The sequence below is a fragment of the Myxine glutinosa genome, chromosome 6, assembly GCF_964187855.1.
Source record: "Myxine glutinosa chromosome 6, kmMyxGlut1.1, whole genome shotgun sequence".
Lineage (NCBI taxonomy): Eukaryota > Metazoa > Chordata > Myxini > Myxiniformes > Myxinidae > Myxine > Myxine glutinosa.
In genome coordinates this window covers 23,795,788-23,819,253 of record NC_136266.1, presented here as the reverse complement: position 1 = coordinate 23,819,253, position 23,466 = coordinate 23,795,788, and the positions used below count along the sequence as shown (strand labels likewise).

General features: G+C 47.0%; 1 protein-coding gene across 9 annotated transcripts in view; it reads left to right on the top strand.

Annotated features, from left to right (window-relative positions):
* TAX1BP1 (Tax1 binding protein 1) overlaps positions 1-23,466 on the top strand; it is a 249,415-nt gene that overhangs the window by 53,614 nt on the left and 172,335 nt on the right. For all 9 annotated transcript variants that reach the window (XM_078779689.1, XM_078779688.1, XM_078779687.1 and 6 more), the window contains exon 5: positions 9,238-9,396. In XM_078779689.1, coding sequence (XP_078635815.1) covers positions 9,238-9,396 — 159 coding nt within the window. The remainder of the gene's footprint in view (positions 1-9,237; positions 9,397-23,466) is intronic.

The window sequence follows — 23,466 nt, the reverse complement described above, 5'->3', positions numbered from 1 at the left end:
CCTTTTCGTGACCTTGACCTTGACCTTTGACCCGATTGCTCCCAAAATCTAATCAAATGTGTCCCGTATAATAACCAATCATCCCACCAAATTTCATGCAATTCGGTTGAATACTTTTTGAGTTATGCGAATAACATACACACACACACACAGACATACAAATAAATACACAGCGATCAAAACATAACCTTCCGCTTTTGCGAAGGTAATAACAGTAAAAAATCAAAAACCACACACAACCAACCAACCACCTGCCCTTTCCCACATGCACCACTCATGCAAAAACACATTTATGCAAAACCATTCATGCAAAACCACACCCACTCATGACCCACTCCTGCAACACACACACCCACTCATGCAACACACACCATTAACACATCTCCATTTCTATTCCTTTACCTCATCCTACACCGTTCCACATGCCTCCATAAACTTCCTCCATATCCAAAATGAGCCTTTCAAGGCAACCTGAGCCACATTGTCACACATCCTCCTTCTTTCTGTCTCACACACTCCAAGCTGAGCAAGAAATGCAGAAAAGGCATTGCCAATATACCCCACCTCAAATGGCTGACAAGAAACTCGCCAACCCTTCTCCCGGCACTCTGCCTCCAGCTCACTGTACTTTCCTCTCTTCCTCTCGTGCACGTCCTCTATGTTCACTTCCCAAGGTACAGACAATTCCCCGAAGATGACCTGTCTTTGTGCACCTGACCAAATGATAATGTCAGGTTGCAACCTTGTCACACAGATCTCCTCTGGGAATACCAATTGTGGCTTTAGGTTTGCCGCCACCTGCCAATCACAAGCATCTGACAGCCCTCTTGCTTTCCACCTCCTCCTCTTTCCACCTCTTACCACTTTTTTTTTTCTTTTCTTTTTTGTATCCTGAATCGAGGCTCGTGAAAGAGCTAACATTTACTTCACAAACAAATCAACCAGACAAACAAAATATATAAAAAGAGGGAGCGGAAGACAAGATGGGGAGAGAAGGGGAAGCACACAAACACAACATTTGAGAGCAGGGAGATGTGTGGGAGGGAGAGGGCTTGGGGGGAGGAGGCGTGGGAAGGGGAGTGGGGGGGGGGGGGGGGGTGGGAGAAGTATAAAACACAAGGACACCAAGGACTTCCAGGACAGAAGTTGGTATTTCAAAAAAGTGGATTTGGGGTGAAATTAGCGGGGATAGAAAAGATCAAGGTTTTGGATGGGGGAAGATAAGAGATGGTGGTGAACAGCTGTTTTAAAGACCTGGATGGTGGAGTGGGATTGAAGAGAGTGAGGGAGTTTGTTCCAGAGGCGGGAGAAAAGAGGAATGAAGGAGTGAAGGTGAGCGAGATTGGACAGCAAGACAAATTGTCATTAATTGTAGTGGAAATCAATCAGTTCCACGACATTGTCCTGTAGGTAGGTTTAATGACAATTCGATCTCTGGCAATATCCTGTAGAAATACAATCATGCAATATATCAAGATCATGGAATCATAAAGAAAGTTCAGTAATATCAATCAATGCAAGCAAGCCTAGATTATCTACGTATACGCACCATCCGAGTCTACACGTCTTAGATTAAATGTCACAGGAGTGTGCCGGAGCAGCAGTCGTCCGAGTTCTTATAGACGCCTCTCGGTGGTTAGCGAGAGCATCACACCTAGGTTCAACTTAGGTACAATTTCATTACATTCTCCCCGCCGTTAGATCTACACTTCCGCTAGGCAGGAATCAAGCACGCAGTAGCATTAGTAGCGTAGCGATATCAGTCCATGTCAGTCGGTCCATCCGTAGCGATCACGGCGGCGGATTTCCCTGCCAGCACGGGTCCGGAAACTACCGGGTACTACATCCCCAAGCCCGGAGTCCCCCGCGTCAGAGTCGCCGCCTGAGGCAGGCGACGGAGGGGGCACCACAGTGCCTACAGGCAGAGGGGTATTTTGCAACGGGAGGGACGGCAGATGTTCCATAGGCCGAGCCACGGAAGAGTCCATAGACTCGTAAATTGGTTCGTCGATGTCCCCGCAAGGGTCGATGGCCCCGCAAGGGGCCTGGTGACGTACGGAGACAGTGGACTCGCGTCCAGCGGCCATCAACACGAGAGCATGCTCGGGATTAGCCTGGAGTACCTGCACCTTATCCACTAGTGGATCATACTTGCTCGTGCGAACCGCACGTTTGAGGTAGGCCGGCCCGGGCTCAGCGAGCCAACTAGGTAAAGATTGGATACCCCCCGAGCTCCTCGGGTGATGAAACATCCGTTCGTGAGGAGTCTGGTTGGTGGCCGTACATAGTAAAGCCCTGATTGAGTTCAGCGCCGCAGGTAACGACCAAGCCCATTTATCTAGGCCCCGGCCGAGTGACCTAAGGCTTAGCGTGACGGCCCTCCATATAATCCCATTGAAGCGTTCTACCTGCCCATTCCCCTGTGGTCTATACGGGGTGGTATAGCTAGAAGCGACATTATGCTGAAGTAAGAAGCTCCTCACTTCTTGGGACAGGAACACCGCACCTCGATCAGTATGCACGTAGGCCGGATTCCCAAACATAGAAAACAAGTTCTGCAGACACCGTATAACTGTGGCGGCCGTCATATCTGCGCACGTGAAAACGAAAGGGAATCGCGAGTACTCATCAACTATAGTGAGCAGATAACGAGAGTTACCCGACACCGGCAGCGGCCCTTTGAAATCCATCGCCAATCGCTCCCACGGTCTCGTAGCCCTGACCAGCGTCCCCATGGGAGGGTTGTAAAAACGCGGTTTGAGTTCCGCACATACAGCACATTCGTGACAGACCTGGCGAATGTCCTCAACCGAGTGTGGCAGATTACGACAACGCACAAAATGAGCGAAACGCGCCACCCCAGGATGACAGAGTGTCGTGCAAAGCGTGCAGACCCTCCAAAGATGTGAGGCCCGCACACGTTGCCGGCCCCGACAAAGCGTCGGCAACCGCACACGTTGCCGGCCGCGATAAAGCGTCGGCAACCAGGTTATCCCTTCCCGGGCGATATTTGATGGTGTAGCAGAAATCGGCGAGTTCGATGCGCCAGCGAGTGATTTTCTCATTCTTAATGCGTTGAGCATGCAGATTGCAGAGTGTCGTACATAAACGCAACGCTCTGTTGGTCCGTGATGATTTGGAAGCATCGTCCGAGCAAATAGGGATGCCATCGCCTAATCGACTCGACGATTGCATACGCTTCCTTTTCGACAGACGAATGTCTCCGCTCAGCGGAGGTGAGAGTTCGCGAAAAGAAAGCCACAGGGCGCCCCCCTTGGGAGAGTGTTGCTGCTATCGCATGATCCGAGGCATCACTTTCCAAAACGAAAGATTTATTATCGTCAATCGTCGCCACAGCGGCCCCAGCGATGTCGGACTTAAGGCCATGAAAGGCAGCCTTGGCTTCAAGGCTCATGGGGAACGCCTCGCAGTCCACAAGCGGGCGGAGTTTCGCAGAGAAATTTTGCACCCACTTGGAATAATGGGCGAACAGCCCGAAAGCCCACTTCAGCGATCCGGAGCAACAGAGCCGTGGGTCACGGTGTACCCCAGAAGATCTATCGTGCGCGCGGAGTAACGACATTTAGCCTCATTCATAGTTAAGTGATACCTCTGCGCGACCTCGAGGAAGCGCTTCAGATTTGCATCATGATGTTCCTGGTCATGCCCGCAAACCGTAAGATTGTCCAGATATACAAATATGTCGGTCAAGTTCTCCTTAGCGATGAGGTCGTCCATAGCCCTCTGAAAACACGCGACCATGTTCGTGACCCCAAAAGGTAGCCGGGTGAACTGGTATAACCTTTGACCTGATTCAAACGCGGTATAGATACAGTCGGCCTCGGAGATGGGGATTTGATGATACGCACTACGCAGATCGAGAGTGCTGTAGACCGAGTACTGGGCCACCTGTCGAACCAAGGAGTCCATCCCCGGAAGGGGGTAGGCGTCCAGCTGTGTAAATCGATGAATCGTCTGCGAATAGTCGATTACCATGCGTTTGCGATGCGCTTCACTGCGTACCACCAGGACCTGGGCCCGCCACGGCGACCGACTAGGTTCTATGATACCTTCCTTTAAGAGCTGGGCCGTTTCCTCCGCAATGAATTGCGCGTCAGCTCGTGAGTAGCGTCGCGATTTTACCGCTACAGGTGTGCATCATGATGCACCGCTACAGGTGGTCATATTGGGGAACAGCGTTAGCGGCTCAATTTCCATCCCTGCAAGAGAGCACACAGCGAGCGTATCAGTGCCACCAAATTCCATTTCCAACCGTCCATGTCGCTTAAGAAAATCATGTCCTAGCAAAACATCTGCACATAATGCTGGTAAGACTATGAGATGTACATCCGGGAATATTCGTCCCTTAATCACTAGCTTCAATCGACATTCCCCTTTTGTGCTGAGCCTAAGCCCTTGGGAGGCCATAAAGATCCGACGTCTTGTCCCAAGGATCGGCCATCCATGTTTTTGCACCAGTCGATAATCAACATAACTATCAGTAGACCCTGTATCGATTAAAGCCCGAGCAAAAATTCCTTCGATCATAAGTGGGATAATAGCCTGAGCCAGGCCAGGTGCTCCTGCAGGTAACGAGCCATCCAGGCGAGTCGGTCGCGCCTCGCGTGTGGATCCCACGCCAGCTAAGGTTTTCCATGCCGCCGTAGCTTGTAGTTCGTACAGGCAGCCTCCGGATGGCGCTCGTGTCACGCGCGAAGTTTCAAAGCCAGCTGGAGTTTTCCGTGTCGAAGCAGGAGCTTGTAGTTTGTACGAGCAGCCTTCGGATGGTGCTCGTGTCACACGCGGAGTTTCAGAGCCAACATGAGACGTTGGGATGCCGGCCAAGGACGGTCGCTCCGCGTTCTGTCGTGTTTGCGCCACTTGTTTTGACGGCGCGATGAATCCCACCAAGGTCGAACGCGCAGCTAGGAGCCCACGAGGAGGTGCGATTCTCATCAAAGTCGGGCGAGGCGCCCCGCTCTTTGCTCGGCCCACTGGCTCGGCGATAAGCACATTCATTGTCGAGCGCGTTCGTTTGCCCCGCGCAGCCTTTCGGCAAACCTTTGCAAAATGCCCTTTAGTTGTGCAAAGTTGTGCACAAATGCCCACGAGCCGGGCAACCCGACCTGGGATGTTGTCGATTTCCGCAGAAGTAACACGTCGCGTTACGTCCGGGCTTTGGTCCCGCAGCTGCGGCGGCCGTCAGGCCCGGATCTGGGTCTTCCTCAGGAGCGGCCGGGGACTCCAGCAGAGATGCCGTGTCTGCATCCGCGTCCTCGGCGGTAGCTCTCTCCGGTCAAGCTTGTCGAGACGTCCCCGCTGTGACGTATGAGTGTTCATACGCGTCAGATTGTTCCCTAGCCTGGGTGTAGACGTGAGCTAGCCGTAATGCTTCAGCGAGCGTCAAGTCTTCAGCTTCAAGAAGTCTTTGTCTGACGGTTGAGGAGCTGAGTCCTGAGACGAAAGAATCGCGTACAAGATCATCTTGTACTTGCTCATGTGTACGTACCACCGGAGCACTATCGGCAAGCAGACGTCGTAGCTCTTGAGCGAAATGATCCAGGGTCTCCGTGGGCTGTTGTTTCCGTATTGCGAGCAGGTGCCGGGAATAAACCGCACTTCGTTTCTTGATGTAAATTCGCTTTAGCTCTGTCACTGCGGCATCGAACGTCATACACTGTTCGATCGCCCGGTAAGCGTTATGATGCACTTTTGTCTGGAGCACCTCTAATTTCGTTTCATCAGAGACAGCGGTTTCCTGGGCCTTGAATTGATTATCCAAGGTCTTCAGCCAATGCGTCAGCTCCGAGCCCGAATCCGCTGCTTGCGCGTCAGCGGCGAATAGCGGCACCTGAATCATTCTGTGTCCCGCCATGTCGCTCACGTTCGCCTCTTGTTCTCAATTGGACAGCGAGACGAATTGTCATTAATTGTAGTGGAAATCAATCAGTTCCACGACATTGTCCTGTAGGTAGGTTTAATGACAATTCAATCTCTGGCAATATCCTGTAGAAATACAATCATGCAATATATCAGCATCATGGAATCATAAAGAAAGTTCAGTAATATCAATCAATGCAAGCAAGCCTAGATTATCTACGTATACGCACCATCCGAGTCGACACGTCTTAGATTAAATGTCACAGGAGTGTGCCGGAGCAGCAGTCGTCCGAGTTCTTATAGACGCCTCTCAGTGGTTAGCGAGAGCATCACACCTGGGTTCAACTTAGGTACAATTTCATTACACCCCTCTTCTTCCTCTCTTCTCACCTCCCTCTCAACCATCTTCTTCCTCTCTTTCACACATGCCTTTCCCCATCGCTCATGCTTCATCCACCCCAAGCCATGCTTCCCGTGCTGTACCATCCCCATGACCTCGTCCTTTTGTAACCGCTCCTCCATCTCGTCCACCACTGCTCTTGCATTCCACTTCCGACTTCCCTTCTTCTCTGGGAGAGCATTCTTTACCACTGCATCACTTGAATCCAGCAACATCATGAACTCCCGCACCCTCACCACCTTAAACTCCTCGGTTAATGATGTCAAGGGAAACTGGAGTTTTCCACCCTGACCATAAAAGGCAATGTTCGTCAAACAGCGTGGCACTCCCAACCACCTCCTCACAAACCCACTCACCACAACCTCCATCCTCTCTACATACCCAATTGCAATATCATACATCGTCAATGGCCACAATACTCGTGGCATCAACCCAAACTTCAAACACCATACCTTCAACTTACCTGGCAAACCACATCCATCAATCCTCTTCAAACCTCTCAAAAGCTTGTTTCTGACCTCCTCCACCCTTCCCACATCATTCAACTCCACTGTATACTATCTTCCCAAACTCTTCACAGGGGCCTCTACCAATGATGGAACCACCTCCCCTCCCAGCTCAAACCTGTGCATGTTATCCACCACTCTTCGTCTCACTACCACACTCCTCGACTTTCTTGCTTTAAAGCCCATTCTTGCCCACCGCATCAACGTTTCCAGTTGTCCCAGTACCTCTACTGCTGCATCAGCGGATTGTTGGACAACTGTCACGTCATCCATGAATGCAAACATCGCTGGCAAACTCTAACCATCGGCTAGCTCCACTTCTTTCCCATGTCCACTTACCGCCCGTATCAACAACTCCATAACCAGCACAAACAAAATAGAGGAGATGGTACATCCCATCGGGATCCCCACTTCCAACTTCTGCCACTCTGTTACATAGGACTGTGTCGCAAACCGCATCCAAAACTGATCATAATATGCCATCAAAAAATCCCTAAATCTCCGTGGTACCCAAAAGAAATCCATGGCATACCTGATCTAGGCATGCGGCACTGACCCATATGCATTCTCCAAATCCAGCCATACCACTGCCACATCCTTCCTTTGCCTCTTTGCCTCCTGTAACACCTGCTAGACCATTGCCGAGTGTTCGATGCATCCTGGTGATCCTGGTATTCCTGCCTTCTGCACAGAACCATCCACAAAACCATTCTCTCTGATGAAGCCCGAGAGCCGTGCCGCAAAGACACTCATCGATATCTTCCCATCTACATCGAGCAATGATATTGGGCTGAACTGCTCAAGTGTCACAGCCTCCTCCTGCTTTGGAATATAAACTCCTTCCGCTCTCATCCATTGACTGGGCACCACTCCTTGCCTCCATTCCACCTTCAGAGCCTTCCACAGATACTGCCTGATGCCTTCACAACCCTTAAACACCTTGTATGGCACTCCACTTGGTCCTGGAGCCGATGCCGCCCATGCCTTCCTCAAAGCTGCCTCAATCTCAGACATCTTTGGCTCTGACAAATCAAATGGAACACCTGGCTCTGTCGGTCTCACCAAGCCTTCGGTGTCCTCCACCACTTTGTTCCTTCTTGTGTCTGCATACGTGACACGCAGGTGACCTTCCAACTCTTCCTTTGGTACCTTCAGTACACCAAATCGAGACGGCTCCAACAGATCCTTCATAAACTGAAAAGGCTTCTCAAAGAACCTCTTTCGCTTCCTCTGCCTCTCCTTTCTTCGCCTCTTCATCCTTTCCACTGTCTTCAACTTCACCAACCTCATCCTCACCTGCTTTGTCAACACCTCAAGCCCATTCCTCTCCCCTTCCACTGCCCTCTTCCATCTTCCATTCAAACTCTTCAACTCAATTCTCAACTCATCGATCTCCCTCTGCCTCCTGCTCAAACATGCCTCCTTCGCACCCCTCTCTACACACTCTTTCACTCCAAACGTGACACACGCATACTCAAACACAATCTCATTCATCCTTCTGATCATACTTTACTTTTTTCGTACTTCTTTGTACTTTTCGTACTTTGTACTTTGTGATCCTACTTTTTTGTGATTTATATACACACAGTGCCTTCATAAAGTATTCAGGCCCCCTTGACTTTTTCACATTTTGTTCCCCCACTCCCATCTCTCCATCACTCCCGTCTTCCTCCCCTGTCTCCCCCATTCCTTTCCCTCCCCATCTCTCTCTCCCACTCCTTTGTGTCTCCCCACTCCATCTCCCCCACTCTATATCCCCCACTCCCTCTCCTCAACTCTATCTCCCCCACTGCCCTGTCTCCACCATGCCTCTGTCTCCTCCCCACTCCCCTGTCTCCTCCCCACTCCCCTGTCTCCTCCCCACTCCCCATATCCTGTTCTGATTGGTTGCTTCTGTGTCCATCTGCCCCACCTCCTGCATTCTGCCCTACCCCTCATCCTTGCATACATCCCCTGTTTGTCCGTCTCCCTATATTTTGTCTCTCAATCCTGCCGTAAATGCGTTTTCCCCCTAGCTTTCTGTTGTTCCTTTTGTTATGTTGCGTCCTGATCCATTCTGTGTTCTCGCTCTTCCACGAGCCTTGACTTTGTATACAAAGCAAAATGGTTATATCTACCCATTTTTATATTATTTTCCCCATTTTGGTTTCCAAATGAAACTGGTGGAGTAGTACTTGGTACAATTTGGTTGGCTGTATCTTTCACATTTTCTGAGCATAGGCTAACTTGAACCTGCATTAACCGTGTGACATGCATTAAGGCTCAATCCAAAATGTAGATTGGCACAACATATCATACTTTGACAGCCTTCCAGTCCACTGTCCACCGTACCCATGAAGCTTTGGGGATTGCTACAATTCACACTTAGAAGCACTTAGGAGCATCCAAATCTTTATTACGACACCGTTTATTGGTTTCATACATTGAGCAATCACTTGTGCTTCCTTGCAGGATTGCCTGAAGGAGTCAAATTGCAAAATTGAGGAGCTTATGCAATCCAAGGCAAAGCTGGAAGAGGAACGAAGGGGTTTGCTCCAGGAGGTGGAGGACGTGCGCCAGAATATAAAGGGGGTTGACACTGATAAAAAGGACTTGGCTCAAAAACTACAGGTGAGGATGGCTGATGTGTGGAGCTTGTAATGCATACCAGAAGTCCCATTACAAGAATATATGTATTTTCAAGGCGCAAGGGCGAGTCTGCTACCTCAAAGCTATCTTTATCAGCCTATGTTGAACATACAGTGCCAATAGAAAATTGACACCCCCTTTCAAATTTTTCACCTTTTGTTGCCTTATAGTCTGGAATTGAATTGCAGTAAATCGGAATTTTTCCACCTTTATTTACACATCTTAACCCACAACTTCCAAGTGAAAAACAAATTCTACAAATTTCAGAAATAAATTAAAAAATACAATACCAGAATATCTTGGTTGGACAAGTGTCCAACCCCTTGAGTTAATACTTGGTGGCTGCACCCTTGACAGCAATTACATGTGTGAGTCTGTTGGGATAGGTCTCTACCAACTTTGCACACATTGATTGTGTAATATTTGCCCATTTTTCTGAAAAAAAAACTGTTCAAGCTGTAATGTTGCATGGGAGCGTTGAGGGACAGCAATCTTCAAGTCATGCCACCGATTTTCGACTGGATTTAGGTCGGGGCTCTGACTGGGACACTCGAGGACATTTATCTTTTTGTTCCTCAGCCTCTCCAGTGTAGCTTTGCATGTGTGCTTTGGGTCATTGTCATGCTGAAAGTTGAACTTCTGTCCCAATTTAAGCTTTCTTGCAGAGGGCAGCAGGTTTTCCTCGAGGATTTTTCTGTAGTTTGCTCCATCCATTTTTATTTTTTATTTTTTTGTATTCAAGATCGAGGCTCGTGTAAGAGCTGACATTAATCACAAAAAATAAACTGACACATAAAACATGATAAAGGGAGCGGGAGACAAGATGGGGAGAGAGAGGGAAGCACACAAGTACAACAGCAGAGAACAGGGACATCGGGAGATATGTGGGAGGGAGAGGGCTTGGGGTTAAGAGGCATGGGAAGGGGGGGGGGTGGGTGGGGGAGGTATAAAACACATAGACACAGCTAGGACTTCCAGGAACGATGTTGGTATTTCAAAAAAGTGTATCTGGGGTGAATTAACGGGGGTAGAAAAGATCAAGGTTTCGGATGGGGGGAAGATAAGAGATGGTGGTGAACAGCTGTTTTAAAGACCTGGAGGGAGGAGTGGGATTGAAGAGAGTGAGGGTGTTTGTTCCATATGTGGAAGTAAAGAGGAATGAAAGGGTGAAGGTGAGCAGAGAGTCTTGATTTTGGCAGTTTCACCATAAGAGGGTTGCTGACAAATCTTGTGCGACCTGTAGGAATATTTGGGGGACAGAGCACAGACAGAGCTGGGGGAACTAGGCCAGAGAGGAGTCGGCAGAAGACAGAAAGACCACCAACCTGCCTGCGGTGAGTGAGTGAAAGGCCTTCGGAGTTAGCTTCATTGTGGGAGATTCCAATGATTCTGAAAGCTTTGGTTTCAACAGCGTGAAGCCGAGCGTGAGGCAGGAGCACCAGCCCAGAGGGGAGAGCAGTACTCCGTTGAGCTGCGGATGATAGCCTTGTATGTGGTGAGGAGCTCAGGTGTGCCAAGGAAGGATTTCGCATGACGGAGGATGCCCAGTCGCGACTGGCTTGGTGGCCAGCTTGGAAATGTGGTTTTCCCATTAAAGATCATGGCAGATCGTGAGACCCAAAGCTTGAGTGACAGAACTTCTTGGAGAGGATTGTTCAGAAAGTAGATGGGAGGGTTGTCCAGTCGGTCTTTTCGGAGAGACATAGCAAGAGTGTGAGATTTGTCAGGATTGAAAGACATGTTCCACTTGTTTGACCAGTCTGTGATTTTGTCCAGGTCTGCAGAGAGTGAGGAGGTTGCAGACTGCCGATCTGGGATATGAGGAATGGAGCGGCAGAGTGTGGAGTCATCAGCAAAGAGATCGAGAGGATTTTCAAGAGAGTCAGAGAGATCATTGATGAAGACCAGAAAAAGCACATGGCCCAGAACACTGCCTTGAGGAATTCCAGCCTGAACAGGAAGGGAAGATGAGAGAAACTCATTTAGGGCCACACGTTGACTCTGACCAGAGAGGAAGTCTGCAAGCCATGCGTTGAGATTTCCATGGATACCATAGGAGGAGAGTTTGGTGAGCAGAGCTGGGTGCCAGACCGTATCGAAGGCACGTGATATGTCAAGGGAGACAGCTTTGATTTTCTGTTTGGCATTGAGGACCTCCATCCATTGTTGAGACAGCAGAAGCAGCATGTCCAGAGTAGAATGACCTGGTCTGAATCGAAATTGATGATCCGAGATCAAGCCATTGGAGAAGAGGAAGGATTTGATGTCAGAATCTATGATGGATTCCATGACTTTGCTGATTATTGGGAGCAGGCTGATTGGTCTGTAGTTGCGAGGATCCGTTTTTGCACATTTTTTGTGTAAAGCGGTGATGTTGGCTGATTTCCAAGCCGATGCCAGATGACCTTGAGCAAAAGAGAGGGTGAAGAGAACAGAGAGAGTGTGAGATAGAGCGGCAGAGCAGGATTTTAGGACCCATGGGCTGATGCCGTCTCGTCCAGTTGCAGAATCAGAGTCTAGGTTTGACAAAAACATGATTTTTCCCTTCTATCCTGACAATTTCCCCAGTCCCTGCTGATGAGAAACATCCCCATAACATGATGCTGCCACCACCATGCTTCACAATAGGGATGGTGTCCTTTGGGTGATGTGATGTGCTGTGTTGCGTTTGTGCCAAATGTAGCGTTTTTCATTTAGGCAAAAGTTCCATCTTGGTTTCATCAGACCACAAACCTTTTTGCCACATGGCTTAAGAATCTCCGGAGTGGTTTTTCGCATACCTCAAACGGGACTCAAGGTGGGCTTTTTTGAGTAATGGCTTCCCTCTTGCTACGCCACCATGCAGGCCAGACTTGTGGAGTGCTTGGGATATTGTTTTCACATGCACACAGTGACCAGTCTATGCTATAAAGGCCTGTAGCTCTTTCAAAGTTGACATCTTGGTGGCCTCTGTGATCAGTATTCTCTTTGCTTGGTCCTCCATTTTGTGTGTATGCATATATATATATATATTTTTAATGTATAATGTATATATATGAATATGAAGCAGTGTGTGTGTGTTGTGAAGTAAAACAGCAATATGCCCCCTTAGCCCTATCCCTTATCCTCACCACCCCTCGCCCCCACCCCTCAAAAAAAATTGTAACTTCATTTTCTAATCGATTCAGAGAAAGACATTTGCAATAATTCTATTTTTGTTGAGTAACAATTGCATTGTCATGCTGTTATATAACAGGAAAGGCGTGGACTGATGGTCCACGGCGCTTCATGAGGCGCTTCATGAGGTGCTGTCCATTTCACTATTTTCAGTGTCTGGTGGAGGCCTGCTGGCTTGGTTGTTTCCCTCCCAGGAAGGTTCAATATAAACCTTACACATACGTTGGCTTGCTGCAGTGCTGTGCTATCAATTCTATGGTCTAATTCGTCTCCTTTTGCTGATGTTATACTTCCATGCTCACTTGACGTGTTCAATCTGACAAACTGGTGCTGATGCTGTCGCTGTATGCCCTCTGCAGGGTTTGGACGGTATATCATATCCTGCACCTCCATTGTCACACACGTGAATTTCCTTTGTTCTGGTTCCATCAAATGAATGTTTGTCTGGGAATCAATCGTGCGGCTATTTTGCCGATACAGTGCCCCTCCACCTCTCCAAGCCCCCTCACCCTTCACCTGTAGTTGAGGGCAGCGATTTGGAAGCTGCCTTGGATATTGGCATACATTGGCCTACTTTATGAAAACTGCCTCAAAGTCTTTAAAGCCCATCGGTGTTTGTGTGGCCAATTTAACATCCAAATGACGGCATCACATCTGGATCTGATGCACCAATATACCAGATTATAGAGGTCGCACAGAAATCCAATCCACACAAGACTCTTATTGCACCATCTTTGAGCCCTGAGCTTTCCTATCAGCCATTTCCTCTATTAACCATTATCGTTTGGTATTTGGTCTTTTGTTTGTCCTCAAAGGATAGTGTGCAGAGCTAGTGACCTTACCTTTGTGCTGTCGAGTCTGGGTTTGGTTCTCAGCCCAACTATAAACTGTCAGATTTGCAGGCAGGCCAGTGGATCAGAGTGTGCCATTCCTCAAATGGGCATTAAGCTGACTGTCCCATCTGCTAGTACAGGTTTGTGGATCTTAAATGTCACCCATTGTCATTGTCTAAGAGTCGGTGTGTTATTGCTGTTATTGCAAAATTTCAAACACATGTCGTAACCAGCTCCAGTTCAATGTTTGGCCTGGCTAGCCGATTCGTGAAAGACTTGGGTCAAGCTTTGCCGATGCCACAAGGTGGGATTAATTGAGGCAATAACAATAACAATAACCAAGTAGAGATGTTTCTATCAGCTTTGCAAGATTACCCAAAGTATATTCAAACAAGGACAGGAAGGAGTGGTAACCCACCCTTGTCTATTGTGTTCATGTTAATACTGCCACATCTGTGCATGTGTGTTGTTATGACTCTCAACCAAATGATATTGTGTTCAATAGGCATATGAAGACTTCTTAACACAAGGTTTGAATTTCAGTAAAACCAGAAGCACCCGGTGGGGGAGGAGGGAAGGGGAGTAGGAAGGAGGGAAGGGGTTATTTGTTTTTGCCCGCGTGCACCATGTGGACGGCGGTGTTAATATTATTCTCCTTCTTTAACGGCCACAATTGTTCCTACATTATTGTTGGGTTGGCCAGAGAACGCTTGGCCCAAGTCTTTCACAAACTGGCTGGCCAGGTTTGAATAAGGTTAGGGCAGGAATTTGTAACTTGTTCAGGGTGCCAGCGATAGCTCACCTGCTCTGCGCGGAGGGCACCATGACCATAGGACCAGAGGTAGGATCATGCTATACGTAACGTCCACCAATGAATGCCGGCAGATAGCATGCCCGTTCAACGTCCATCCGAGGAACCGGCATACGCATTGATGAATCACCCTGCCTATGAAACACACGAGGTTTACAAATGGGCTGAGATTCAAACCCAGGTTAGACAGCTGGGAGATGAATGTGCGTACCTCGAGGCCATCCTATCAGCCCCGTGTTAATATTATTCTTACCATCATTGTGGCATTATCATCGGATGGAATTGACGGATTCACTTGTTTGTAATAATTTTGATGAAAAATCTAACATGAGCTGGACGTAGTGAGGATTGGAGGAAAATGTTTTAACAACCTGAGGTATGCTGATGATGACACTCTGTTGGCAGAAAGTAAAGAGGACTTGATGAAGCTGCTGCAGAAAGTGAAGAAGGAAAAGCTGATCTTTATTTAAACCTGAAAAAAGACTAAAACAAGTCATGATACATTCAAAGTACACCGCCCCCATGCCAAATAATTAAATATCCTACAGCGCGGCATTGCTGGTATGCTCATATATAGAGAGTGCGTTGGGAGGGAGAGGTGTACAAGAATTGATTGATTAATTGTATAATTAAAATCAATAAAAGATTATCACAAAATATTTTCATAATCAATTGGCTAATAGCATAACTAAACCACTAGTGCTTCATCTGAAGATGTATCTTTTAGAAATTTAATTAAATAAGTCATTAATAAAAAATTAAATAATTAATTGATTAATCAATAAATAATTAATCGATTGAATGATTAATCAATAAATCAAAAATATCCTTGATAGCCACATCACTTGGTCACTGTCATGTCCAAATATTAGCTTCCCAGCTCAAAAGGTGCCTGAGATATTGGCCAAATGAGAAAGAAAATAAATAAATGATATTATTAATGAAAATAAATAAATAATAATCATTTAAAAATTAAATTATTAATCAATTCGGTCAAAGAACACATAAACCACCACCATTTCATCAGAATCTGTAACTTAAAAAAAAATTTTTTTTAGTCATTAATCAAATAATTAATCGATTCATTTTTTGTGAACAACTTGTGAGTGCACGTGGATTCATTGATTAATTAATAATCGATTAATAATCGATTAATCGATAATATATCGATATTATCGATATATATCGATATATATCGATATATATCGATAATATATCGATTATTAATCGATAATAATCGATTAATCGATTCATTTTTTGTGAACAACTTGTGAGTGCATGTGGATTCATTGATTAATTAATAAATCAAAAATAGCCTTTGCAGCGAAATCACCTGGTCATTGGCATGTCCAAATATCAGCTTCCTAACTCAAAAGGTGCCTGAGTTAATGGTCAGAAGAGAAAGATCACGGCGAGGTCACGTCTTTTCGAAGCTGTTCCATGCGCTCACGCTTTCGAAGCTAAGTGATCCTTCTCAATTGTGTTTTTGTCGAGACTGTATCTATCTTTCGGTGTATGTAACTATAGCGTATCTTTTGGAAAATTTTCGGTGCTAATTTTTCGTACATGTATACACAATCGTCGGTTAATGCGTATCGAGTATTCTGCGGCCTAGTACTCGTAGGCTTGGCTACCGTACCGTCTCCGACCTTGTGGTTTTGTTTTTCTCTCAGCGATTCATCGAATGCGCTGCATTTATTTTCGTTCTCTGGTTCGTCCTAGTCATTCACGCCATACCTCCTTGTTTAATATCTCTACTCAAAAAAAAAAAAACCCCCAAAAAATATTTCCTTCCCAGGTGTTATTCGTTTATTTGTTGTTCTTTTTTGTTCGTTCGTTCTTCGTTCGCGATCACGCGATCACGTGATTAGAAATGTATAATCTCTCCTGTGAACAACTATTTTCTCTCATATATTATAACACAGTTTTCTTCTTTTCCTACAAAAGGATGCTTTCGTCTTGCTCACCAAATCTATTCATTCCAAAAAATATATATAATACCATCTCTTACAGTTCCTCCTTTCTACATTCCCTAAACTATCCAGAACTCCACCCCTCCTTCAGTGTCCTCAAACATATTTTTGACTCGAAGGTCTCAAACTCATTTTGCAAAAAATGTTCGTTTCCCATGAATCGTACACTTTTCAAAATCCAATCTCACCCCTCCCCTCCAAATCCTCCCCATCACCCATCCCTTTCAAATCTCCCCCCTTGCCCCTTCCCTCCCCTCCCTCCTAAACTCCCCCCACACCCCTCCCCTCCGAGACTCTCCCTCGCTCCTCCCCTCCTAGACTCCCCTCTCACCCCTCCTCCTCAAAGCATCCTCCCTGCTTCTTCCCCCTTCCAACTTTCACCTTCATCTACCCCAACCTTCTGCCTCGCTCTTCCTCCTCCTCCTCAAATAACACCTCACTGTGCCTCACCCAATCTCCATCAAACCTTTTGTCCGCCCCATTCTTCCCTTTCTCCAAGCTATTCTGAAATCTCTGAAATCTCTGACACACCTTCAACAGCTGTCCCTACCTCTTCCTCCTCTTCCACATCTTACCCTACCCCTCCCCCCCCCCTGTTCTGGACCCGATGCTCCCCCTTCCTCTTCATTAACGGTATGGACCTCAAACATCCGGGGCCTTTGCTCAAACTTGACTGATCTCTCCATACAGGTTGCTTCTGACAAACCAGATGTGATCTGCTTAACAGAAACTTTCCTCCTTCATGATGTCTCTGATGCCTTGGTATCTCTCCCAGGTTACTCCCTCTTCCGGTATGATAGACCTGAGCCTCGTCCTGGAGGTGGGGTTGCTATCTTTATAAAAAACTCTCTTCCTCACTCGCCCTCCACTGCCCTCTCTCCACCTCACCCCCAGGAATACCTTTGGCTACGGCTTCCCCTTCGCTCCCACCTTTTGTTCATATGTGTGTTGTACCGTCCACCAAACAGCGATGACTCCATCTACATCTCGCTGTCTGATAATATGGACCAACTTCTATCTACCCATCCCAACTCTCTCTTCCTCATATGTGGTGATTTCAATTGTCACCATGCCAGTTGGCTGGGTGTGGGTACCTCTCTCACCAGCCATGGCTCTTCAGCAAAGGACTTCTGCGACTCACTGGGACTGACACAATCTGTCAATTTCCCGACCCGGATCTCAGTCAACAGAGCATCTTCTCTTATGGATTTGGTTATGACAAACTTCCCTGAAAATGTCTGCTGCTCTTCTTCTGCTCCAATCGGCTCATCTGATCATGTGCTTGTCAAAGTGGACATCTCTCTGACTATTCTCAGAGAGCCTCCTCAGCGTCGACGAGTCTGGCATTTCACTCAGGCCAACTGGCACGGTCTTCAAGCAGCCATCAATCATCTGGACTGGTCTCCCATCTCTACCGCCTCTGACATCAACTCATCCTGGGAATTCTTTCAAAGTAAATTGCTCTCTCTCATGCACAGATTTATCCCATCTTGTCTTCAGTTGTCATACCCTTCCTCCCGTCCATGGTACACGGAATCTTGTGGTGAGGCTGTTGCCCTGAAAGAACTTGCTTTCGTCTCCTGGAAAGCAAATCCAACGGAAGGAAATCTCATTTCCTTTCACAAAGCCCGAAACAAGTGTGTGTCCACCCTCAGGAGAGCCAGGAAACAATATCTCACCGTTCTCAAGACCGAACTCTCTTATCTGTCTCCCTCTTCCAAATCCTGGTGGCGTCTGGTCAAATCTGTTTCTGGTGTTTGTTCCCCCTCCATCCCCTCCCTCACCTCAAACGGCTTAACAGCTGACTCCGCACGTGAAAAAGCTGAATGCCTCAACTCTGTGTTTGCCTCTAAATCTTGTGTCCCAAACCCATCCCTCTCTGTACCCACCGTACCCAGTCGTACCCAGCTGCTCATGGACTCTGTGTCCTTTCCTCCTGACAAGGTGGAAAAGTTTCCGTCAACCCTCGACTCTGATTCTGCAACTGGTCCTCACGGCATCAGCCCACGGGTCCTAAAATCATGTGCTTCCGCTCTTTCACTCCCTCTTTCTGTTCTCTTCACCCTCTCCTTTGCTCAAGGTCATCTGCCATCTGCTTGGAAATCAGCCAACATCACCGCTTTGCACAAAAAAGGTGCAAAAACAGATCCCAGCAACTACAGACCAATCAGCCTTCTCCCAATTATCAGCAAAGTCATGGAATCCATCATTGCTTCAGATATGAAATCTTTCCTCTTCTCCAATGGCTTGATCTCTGATCATCAATTTGGTTTCAGACCTGGTCACTCTACTCTGGACATGCTGCTTCTGCTTTCTCAACAATGGATGGAGGTCCTCAACGCCAAACAGGAAATTAGAGCCGTCTCCCTTGACATTTCACGTGCCTTCGATACGGTCTGGCACCCTGCTCTGCTCACCAAACTCTCCTCCTTTGGTATCCATGGAAATCTCCATGCATGGCTGGCGGACGTCCTCTCTGGTCGTAGTCAACGTGTGGCCCTGAATGGGTTTCTCTCATCTCCTCTTCCTGTTCAGGCTGGAGTTCCCCAAGGTAGTGTTCTGGGCCCTGTGCTTTTTCTGGTCTTCATCAATGATCTCTCTGACTCTCTTGAAAATCCTCTCTATCTCTTTGCTGACGACTCTACTCTCTGTCACTCCATTCCTCATCCCTCAGATCGGCAGTCTGCAGCCTCCTCACTCTCTGCAGACCTGGACAAAATCACAGACTGGGCAAACAAATGGAACATGTCTTTCAATCCTGATAAATCTCACACTCTTACGATGTCTCTCCGAAAAGACCGACTGGAAAACCCTCCCATCCACTTTCTGAATAATCCTCTCCAAGAAGTTCTGTCACTCAAGCTTTTGGGTCTCACTATTTGCCATGATCTCTCCTGGGAAAACCACATTTCAAATCTGGCCTCCAAAGCCAGTCGCCGACTGGGCATCCTCCGTCGTGCGAAGTCCTTTCTTGGCACACCTGAGCTCCTCACCACATACAAGGCTTTCATCCGCAGCTCTATGGAATACTGCTCTCCCCTCTGGGCTGGTGCTCCTGCCTCACACCTAGCCCGTCTTCACGCTGTTGAAACCAAAGCGTTCAGAATCATTGGAATCTCCCGCGATGAAGCTAACTCCAAGGGCCTTTCACTCACTCACCGCAGGCAGGTTGGTGGTCTTTCCGTCTTCTACCGACTCCTCTCTGGCCTTGCCCCCCCAGCCCTCTCTGGGCTCTGTCCCCCAAATATTCCTACAGGTCGCACAAGATCTGCCTGCAACCCTCTTATGGTTAAACTGCCAAAATCAAGACTTTCTGCTCACCTTCACTCCTTCATTCCTCTTTTCTCCCACCTCTGGAACAAACTCCCTCACTTTCTTCAATCCCACTCCACCCTCCAGGTCTTTAAAACAGCTGTTCACCACCATCTCTTATCCTCCCCCATCCAAAACCTTGATCTTTTCTACCCCCGCTAATTTCGGTCCCCTTGTGTTTTATACTTCTCCCATCCCCCCCCCCCCCTTCCCACGCCTCCTGCCCCCAAGCCCTCTCCCTCCCACACTTCTCCCTGCTCTCAAATGTTGTGGTTGTGTGCTTCCCCTTCTCTCCCCATCTTGTCTTCCGCTCCCTCTTTTTGTATATTTTGTTTGTCTGGTTGATTTGTTTGTGAAATAAATGTTAGCTCTTTCACGAGCCTCGATTCAGTATACAAAAAAAAAAAAGGAAATTTAATTAATTAAATAAGTACTTAATTAATCGCTAATAATTAAATAACTCCTCAATTAATTGATTAATCAAAAAACAAAAAATAGCGTTCTTGACAAAGGACTTGCTCACTATTGTGCCGAAATTTCAGCTTCCTAGCTCAAAGGATGGCTGAGATATAGCCCGGACAAGCAAGAAAACAAACAAACAAACAAACAACCAGAGTGAAAACTGAGTACTCCCTTTCAGCGTGCGTCATTGCCGAGCCCCCTTTGGTGCCCGGCAATGACGATATGCAGCGCCTGGAGATGGCATAGGAAAGGTGCGGTGTACAATATTGTCAACTGAGAAGTTCGTTCCTGGTGAATGCTCTGGTATTTCCAGTAATTATGTGAGTAATAGACAAATAAAAAGGAAGGAGATTGACAGTTTTGGAATGTGGTGTTGGGGTCTAATGTTAAAAATTCCGTGGACTGCAAGCAGAACAAACAAATCCGTTCTGTAAGAAATTAGACCACACCATGTAGATTAGAAGCAAAAATGCAAGTATAGAAACTGGCATAGTTTGGTTGGACACATCATGCATGCAGAATACGAAAGTCTTGAGAAGTCAACCATGCTGGGTATGGCTTGCGGAAGAAGAGGAAGAGGCAAACTTTGTTTGTGTTGGATGGGTGTGGTAAAGGTCCTCTCTTCCAATGCTTCGGAAAGCAGTGCTGGATAGGGATGTTAGGATAAATCTGCTCATGAATGTCTCCATAGGTCGGCCATGACTTGACGGAACTGGATAACTGGTTATAATAATATTTACCTGCAGTGTGTGTGCAGACCAGTGACTCTTTGCCTATACACTACCCATGTGCAATTGCATCCAATTTTATCCAAATTTACCTCACGTGAATATTAAACAATGCTAGCGAGTGTTAGGAATGGGATTAAGCTTCGAATAAAGGTTACAATTGGGATGTAGAGGTGTCCGGGGCAAAATCACGCATCACACCTGGAGCAATGTCTGGGAGAAATCCCATATGAGGCCCCAATATACAAGTTATAAACAATCCATATACATTCCACATATAATCTGATGGCTAGAACAATCAGATGGGCAATGGAATACATCATTTATGCGTAAAGACTAATTTAAACACCTTTATTAGCTAAAGGTCATTGCAGCCTAACTAGCAGATGCACCTCGAGGGCTAGCAAATCAAGACTGCTTGGATCTGTTATTCTATTGTGGACAATAAGCATAGAATTCCTCAAGGATGTTTGTTTCCTCCAAATTTGTCTGTTTAGTGTTAAACAACAGTAGTGACTGTTTTAAAAAGGTAATCATACATTGGACAGAATTGATTGAATCGTTTGTGATTATAATCTTTTTTACTTCTGGTAGGTGTGCCCCATGGAACACCATGGTAAGCTATTTATACACTTTAACACAGAGTTTATCCAAGGTGGAAAGCCCCTTGGAGAGGGGGGCACATGAAGTTGCTACCACCTTCATCATGTGACCCTTAGTCCCCCTGGCAAGTTTGCTTGAGATTGGATAAGCAATGACCGAATGTATCTCGGTGTTACGGATTCGTCACTTCCGTTGTGGTGGTTTTCATCCACTGTAAATCTTTCTGATTCCATGTACTATTATTGTTTTCAAAAGGTTTATTGTTCATGAACTGTTTTCAAAAGGTAAAAAAGTTAATGTTAAAAGAAACAGGAAACCGGATCGGGAACCGGACGACGAAGAGGAAGAAGAGAGAAAGAGGGCGGAGCGAGGGAGTCGGACAAGAAAGCCGTGTTGCTCCGAGTTCGGAAGTGAACGTTGTCGAACGGGAGTCACTAGCGAACTTTCGGGATTCCCGGGAAAGGTATTCCTGTGACAGAGTTGTCATCGCTGTGACCGATCAACCTGCGTGTCAGGTTTTTGGCGGTGGATTCCGAGGAGAATTATCGTCGGGCCAGTGCGTCTCGGGAACGGGTCGTCGGCCATTTTGACTCACGCGCATCGAGCAAGGTTTCTTTGCTTCGTCAGCTGTTTTCACCGCTTTCAGACGTATCTGGTGTGTGTGTGTGTGTACCGGGGCTTTTGAAGATTAATTTGCGGTTCGCCGACTGGGAGCCGTGAAAGTCTATACCCGAGGGTGTGATCTCTCCGTCGCCTGGAGGGCGCCTTTGGATATCCCAGTCGCCTTGCGGGTGCCTTTGTGCAGCTGTGGCTGTGTGACTGTACTTGCCATCCAAACGGGATTCTGGTCTCGATTGGACATCGTTCTGTCGATCGCTGGAGTGGATCGACTCTGGCTTGAAGCCAGGGAATAAGACATTGGGGATGTTCTTGTTTCACTCACTTGGAACACAGTGAGTTGTATATTACAAAACTGATGGTACCATCATAGGACATATTGATTGTACTATTGAATACTATTATTGTTGTACTGTTATTCTTGTGTGATCTTAATACAATATTTGTTTGTGAGTAACAATTGGGGTGGCTTCTCCATTGATCTTTGACATACAGAATAACACATTTTTCTGTCATGACTCCTCTCGGGACTCGGAGATACACCGTGACCAGGGGGTCGGGGAGGAGCACGTGACACTCGGTCAGACAGACAGACACCGGAGTATATGTTTTATTTTGATGACATCACAGACGTGTATGATTTGACAACAATCATAAGTACTGTATTTTTTGGCATACAAGTCTCTGGTTTTCTTTTTGTGTCTGTGGCATATAAATTAGCCAATCAAATTGGTTAATTTGCCCATTTTTCTTTCCTTCATTCATAAACAAGTCTATTTGGAGTACAAGATAAAGCCAGGTCAACTACGGTAGTTAGCAAAACTGGAAATCAAAACAATAGAGGTATAGATTCCCACCTGACACTGTCGCAACACATCTCCGGTACTCCCAGGTACTCGTGAATATTAATGAATATTATTAACATATTGTCGCGCGAATCCCTCCGATTAATACCAGGGTCCGCGGATGGACCAGAACGGCTTTACTGGAGGCGACGATCAAACACGGATTTTACTTATGTAGCGCGGGAAGAAGAAGGGAAGTGGAAGCTGCGGCAAAAGCGCTTACCTTCAGCGAACCGACGGCAGCTTCGATCCTGCAGGGAAATTAATGTATTCGAAAACCGGATTAGAATGTACAAAAATAGAGATTTATTCACGGACCCGATACAACGAAACGCGACGGCAATCAAATAAACTAAATCCTATATTGGAATCCCCCACACCTCACTTCAGAAACGAGACAGGGGCAAATTAATTAATAAAAGAACACGTCGTGTAATTGTGAATGTAGGGTGCAGTCTTATCTGTCCGTCGTTCAATGCGGCCTCGTCCGGCACGGCTCCAAACTCCGATGCGGAGAAACCCTCCGTCCGCCTCGCACGCTTCGCTAGGCCCGAGCCAACGCCCTCGCTGTTTGCACACGAGGTCCCGTTCACCACTCTAAGCTCCAGAAGCACCGAGCAACGCTCCAAGCACCACAAGCGAACCGTCAGCCCGATGAAGAGAAGCGCAGGGACCAACAGATGTCGTACAGCGCCAATAGACCAGCGAAGA